The sequence below is a fragment of the Cupressus sempervirens genome, chromosome 1 (assembly GCF_028749045.1).
Source record: "Cupressus sempervirens isolate cs-2001-9-10 chromosome 1, ASM2874904v1, whole genome shotgun sequence".
In the NCBI taxonomy this organism is placed as follows: Eukaryota; Viridiplantae; Streptophyta; class Pinopsida; order Cupressales; family Cupressaceae; genus Cupressus; species Cupressus sempervirens.
In genome coordinates, this window is record NC_143118.1 from 32,629,589 (window position 1) to 32,635,459 (window position 5,871).

General features: G+C 34.7%; 1 protein-coding gene across 1 annotated transcript; it reads right to left on the reverse strand.

The window, feature by feature from the left end:
- Positions 1–1,358: 1,358 nt before the first annotated feature.
- LOC149576025 (beta-carotene hydroxylase 2, chloroplastic-like) lies at positions 1,359–5,189 on the reverse strand. The gene is made up of 7 exons (XM_089816153.1): positions 4,703–5,189; positions 3,805–3,864; positions 2,816–2,887; positions 2,396–2,530; positions 2,066–2,191; positions 1,839–1,895; positions 1,359–1,670 (listed from the first exon to the last, which is right to left on the reverse strand). The coding sequence occupies exons 1-7, from the start codon at positions 5,081–5,083 to the stop codon at positions 1,560–1,562; spliced, it is 942 nt and encodes a 313-aa protein (XP_089672279.1). The 5' UTR covers positions 5,084–5,189; the 3' UTR covers positions 1,359–1,559.
- Between the last annotated feature and the right edge of the window lie 682 nt (positions 5,190–5,871).

Consider the following 5,871-nt stretch of genomic DNA (forward strand, 5'->3'; position numbering starts at 1 on the left):
AATATCCATAAACAAATAGAGTTAACCCAAAACACTTGTCCTAACTTCCACATATCCATTACTATCTTTGGTGCATTGTTATATAACTCACCATAAACTTTGAATTCAGAGGCCTCTCAAATGAGATAGAACCCCATCAATATAGGAGGAAGGGTCGTAGAATACCTAAAGGGGTATTAGTCACATTTATTTGATAGCCCCCATCAATAAATAATCAATAATAGCATCATTATTACTCTATAATTATTTTACATGATCAATAATAGCATCATTATTACTCTATAATTATTTTACGTGATATATGCTTAATAAAGTGTGCTTACAACACACATACATACATGTATATTTTCAACAATAATAGCATCATTATTACTCTATAATTATTTTACATGAGATATGCTTAATAAAGTGTTCTTACAACACATATATGTGTGTGTGTATTTTAAATATAATGCACATATTACAATCTGAGAACTAATCACTCATTAAATTATTTATTAGATATTAAACATTATTCAATTGTGTGATGTTCCAAAAGGAATTTAGATTCAAGTTAACATTTTAGATAGCATGTACAATTACTTTTTATCAATAAAGCAACATAACAAGGATATTGTCCCTTACTAAACAAGAAGAAGAAGGTTGTATAATTGGGCCAGCCAATACAAAAGGAGCATTACATCAAAAACAGGAAAACTCAAAAGGGAGTAGCCAATGAAGAAAACAAGTCCTCACAGGATCAAACGATAGAAAGGGAGATAAAGAGGAAACAGCAAACCACGGGACTTGACCTTGACATCCACTCCTCCACTTTCTGAGAGTGTTGAGCCACTCCTCCTCAAGGAAATTGAGGAGCGTGTAGTTATCAATCTCATTATTTTTTGAGTCTTGCTGCATCATCTAGAAAGTAGTAGATGTGGTATACATGACTTTGCATCTAAACTTGGCAATATTCAACATTCCGCCTTCAACAATATTCAGCATGCTTCAACAGGTACATGTTGTTTCTTCATACATGAAAGGTGATAGCGTATTGATCTTAATTAATATATTTAATAAAATAAGATATAAGTTGAGTAGCCTTTGTCTTATTAAGTTTAAGGGCTCGCCTAAAGTTCACCAAAAATCTTATCTTGGTGAGTGTGAAGATTCATGACAATTTAAAGCATTGATGTTAGAATCATATTTCCCAAGTGACTGTGCTAGAATCGATGTTTCTTTACATTTAATATGAAGTCGAATATGATCAAGTATTCATAAACTTGGGATCCCAAAAACTCAACACTGCTTAATTACTAAACAATTTAGAATACTTCTCTCGAGTAAAAGTAAATCAAGAAATAATATTGTTAAAGATATTGGAAAAAAATGTTATACTTGATAGTGTGCAATATTGTGTATAAATGTTACATGCCCCAATTTTATAAGATGTTCTGAGAACATGTTTTTTGGTTGGTAATTAGTGGCTAGGGCAAGGCAAAACTGAGAATTATAAAGCCTTATGGTACAGTCCCAAGTTCCATAACAAATAGATACCACAATACAGGGACAGAGAGAGTTTAATGCTCCAGAGTCGCATCTTTGCTTTCGATGTGACTTCTAGAGGCCTTCCTCCTCCTATTGACGAATTTTTCTAGTTCTTCAAGGCCACCATTCACATTTTTAAGTTCCTACAGAGAAATAGTCAAAAGACACTTGATTTAATAGTGAAGTCATGTTTCAGACATCTAAATAATACTAACATCAAATCTTCTTTTATATATATATTTCCAGTAGCTAAAAGCTCCGCTTATATGAAAAAAATCATGAATGCAGTTAGGCAGGAAAAAGAAACCCACCGAAGGCCCAAGTAAGATACCAAATGGTATACCATTAAACTTATCTGCATGATGAATCTGCAGTTGCACGAACACAAATATGTTACATATATTTCTTTTCTGCCCAAGATTTCCATAGAATGTTCCAAAGAAGATATATATACATTCTGAGTTATGAATGTAGGGAAGATTTTAACGGCATGCACAGAGACTGAAGAGGCTGTGAGAAGAGGGTTTGTAACACAAACCTGATGTGCGGCTGCTACTTTTCGAAGATATGGAATATCACCGAGTGGCCCAACGGGAAAACGTCTATCAATAAGGCCATCGTGGACAAGTATATATGCAACCCCACCAATGGTGATTCCTATGCCCTGAAAAAAGGTTATCAGAACCATTAAACCCTTCAGATGCATCATTACACCCCGTAAAAACAAAGGAATTAAGCAGTTTTAAAACAATGTCTTGTTCATCATTCATCCAGATGATGGCATATACAGTGACCCAAATCATTAGATCACGTTTTTCAAGATTGAATTCATAAAATTATAGAAGACAAGATAAGGGGCAGTCCTTACCGCACCAAAACAAAGACTTGGCACAAGACCTTTGCAGTAGAGTCCGTATGTTAGTAACACATTGGCAGGGATGGAATTGAGGATGGTAAATATATCGTTCATTTCAAAAGGTCCATCTCTGGGCCTGTGATGAGACTGCAAAACCAAGTGAATGGTTGGTTAGAACGGAGTAAGTAAATCTGTTTTGTATATTACACAGGAGTTTTAGGCTTTAAGATCATTTAAAGAGATCAAATTTCCATAATCTATTGTCTTACTGATTTGTTTCTGGATTAGATTGTGTTGAGATCTTTACTATCGACATTTCGAATCACACTACGTGATCCATCATCAAGATGAAAGAGAGCATGAGATACAAAACAAAGTGAAGATCATTTCTCATCCACTTTAGCTCAAATTACAATAGCACCAATTTCATACCTCGTGGATATTCCAGAGAGCACCATGCCAGAATTTTCTGTGAACCCAGCGAGCCCAATGCTCCATTCCAACCTGTATACACAAAAATGAACTTAGCACAAATCATGTCAAAGCCAACAGCAGTAACTCAGAAATCACTATCACAGGAAGAGATTTGAGGACTCATATCAGATGATCTTGCTGGAAATGAGGTCATATTTGAATCAAAGATGAGTTTCTGGTCATTGGTCTAGTGGTGGAGATCTTGTATTCTTCAAAGAAAGGTTACAAATTGAAATCTTATAAAAAGTCAGCTTTATAGTTTGTTTGTCTTATTTCACAATTAGATACCTCCTTCAAGAAATACAAGGTAGTTTACTATAAATCATTTATAAACAAAATCCAAATTGTCCAGTAATGTGAACTATGACAAGATCCATTTCTTTTTCCATTTTCATTTCAAGAGGGCTAATAGAACTATGGAAGAGCACCCCAATTTTTTCATTGACATTTCAGACGACATTCTGTTATCCATCATCAAAAGGAGAAAGAAAGGATCAGAGAGTATAGACAGATATATTGATGGCAATTAGTTTTACAAGGTTTACATTGTGAAGATATCATATGTTCAATTTCCAATCAATGACAGCTGTTATAACAATATCTTCTTGGATGGATAGCAATCAGAGAGTTTTTTTAATGGAGTTTCAGACGTGTGAGCAGGGGTGCGCCCAGCAGAGGTATGAAGTCTGCAAACAACATAGACCTAGGGAAGGTTACTACGGAGAATTTTTGTCACCCGATACGGAAGCACAAGCTTATAGATTGAAACCTACATTTTCAATAGATGTAGCTGTTTTAACAATCTCCCTGAAAGGATTTCAGGGGATATTAGATAAAATATTTCTGGATAGTGAATTCTGAATCCTAAGGAATTGGGATTTAATATGTTGCACAATCACAAATTTGAATCTCACAGTCTATATATTAAGAAGGAAATGTACACATACCGCTGCTACAGCCGCGACTAAAACTGTACCCATCATCTCCGTGTAAGGAAGGTCCTCACCCTGATTTTGAAAAAGGCAAAACTTAGTCATGAGATAAAGGAAATTCTTGAAACAAAAACAAGGAACCATATGACTCATTTAAGTAAAATGAAAATGGCTTCATATAACCAATAGGTGCATTCCCACCGTAAACACTACTGGGTTGACTCAGAGCACTGTTAAAGCTCCTCTTGAAAACAGGAGAAAATCATCAAGTATAAATATCTAAGAACAGGCAGATACTTTTGAAGAACACTATGTTTAGTAAACTTCCCCCTCTGTGTAAATGTTCAAAACTAAATTGATTACATAGAAATGTAAAAAGGTCGTTTATACATCTAATGCATTGTTACCCCTGTATATTTTTAAAATCTCACGAGTTTATACTGGATAAATTCAGCATTTCAATTTCTAGTATTTATCAAATTAAGTTCATGGAAAGATTTGTGTAGGTAAATGGAGAGATCTGGGCAGCGAAATTATGAACGCAAACTGCAAATCAGCAAGGCTGTATAACTAGCACATAATTTTCACTGCAAAATGGTCCAAAAAAAAAGTTCATAATAAAACAGATTTTTTTTTGTGTTTTTGAATAGATTGTATTTTTATTTTTTATCAATTTTTTGGATTACAAGAAAAATTTATGGTTCTGAAATAAGTCAAAAATGAGCAAATCTTAAAGACAAGAACCTAGAACACAATGTTAAGAGTCTACGATACAATGATAATGTTAAGAATCTACGATACAATGATAAGTCTCTTATGAAGAAAATCTTGATTTCAAATTTGCTCAAGCTTAAACATAATAATAATAATAATTAATCCCAACAAATTACCTATCAAAAAGAAAGAAGCAAACCTTCATTACGAAGAGAAATCTGTAGTAAATGGCTGCTGCGGCAGTCCCTGTGATTCCTAGGCTCCAAGCAAGGGCAGCCAAGATGGCCCTGCCATTAATCTTTTCCTCATCCTCAACTACCCTTCTCAACGAATCTGCAAATTCCAGAGACTCTTCTCTAATTTGGCCTTCATTTTCCTTCAATACGAAGCACATGCCGGGCAAGATCTTCTTTCTCATCGCACAAGCCATGGAGGATTCTCTCCCTAGCATTAAATTTGAAGAGAAGCGAGAAGAAGCATGAAAAGAGGAAGCAGGGCTCAATGCTCTGTTGACACCAGCAGGTGACAGGATCGAATCACACAAACCCACTGCATTGGGAGATGAAATGCACACCACCATTTTCCTTCTTTCTTCTCAGTTCAACTGCCCTACTCAAAATCTTCTCAGATTTCAACTGCCCACTTCAGCACGGACTCAAATTTTTCAAGCTCTTGTGATCCTCTGTTCTCCAATCATTCACTGAAACACTATTTCTAAGTACAGGGCATTTTTGTTTTGCTCTTCCATGGCTGTAAATTCGCCCACGTCTTCAGAAAATCTATGGATGTCAAGAGATGTCTCTGTCAGCAATGATTTAACGGGCGATGGCACTAGAAAACAGAATGCATCTGCATCGTGGAACAAACTTTTGACATAAAAACTATTGAATAAAGTGGTGTGTCTTTCATTCCAAATTTGGCACTCCATGAATTTGTTTATATGCCAGAAAAAGTTTAATGGGCCTGGTTAAAGCCGATCTTCTTCTGGGACACGTTTCAGATACGCCAAAAATGCTTCACTTTTGGTCGAGAAGGGTGCGTCTACAATCATTGACGCAAATTTGCTGCATTTTTAATTTGAGATTTTAATTGATAGGATTAAATAGTCTATATAGAGGATGATTTTACTATTATTTTTCTTTAGTCAAAGAAGAATAAAAATATTGTAGCAATAATGAATTTCATGAATTCATAGGGTGTTAGAAGTATTTGGATCATCAGTTTATAAATTTTAATGAAAATATGAGATATAGAAGTGTTTTATTAAAGTTTGAAAAGGTCTACAAGTATATTAAGGTTAATTTTTGAGTAAATATGTCATATTAAATTTTATGTATGTATCTTATAGTTTAGATGTGTGCTTACTTA

What these genes read in the sequence shown, in the direction of transcription:
- LOC149576025 (XM_089816153.1), bottom strand. Translation starts at nt 5,083, where the DNA reads ATGGTGGTGTGCATTTCATCTCCCAATGCAGTGGGTTTGTGTGATTCG. An exon ending in CAAGTCTTTGTTTTGGTGCG is followed by an intron (nt 2,192 to 2,395) that starts GTAAGGACTGCC and finishes ACCTTTTTTCAG; the next exon opens with GGCATAGGAATCACCATTGG. An exon ending in AAGTAGCAGCCGCACATCAG is followed by an intron (nt 1,896 to 2,065) that starts GTTTGTGTTACA and finishes GTGCAACTGCAG; the next exon opens with ATTCATCATGCAGATAAGTT.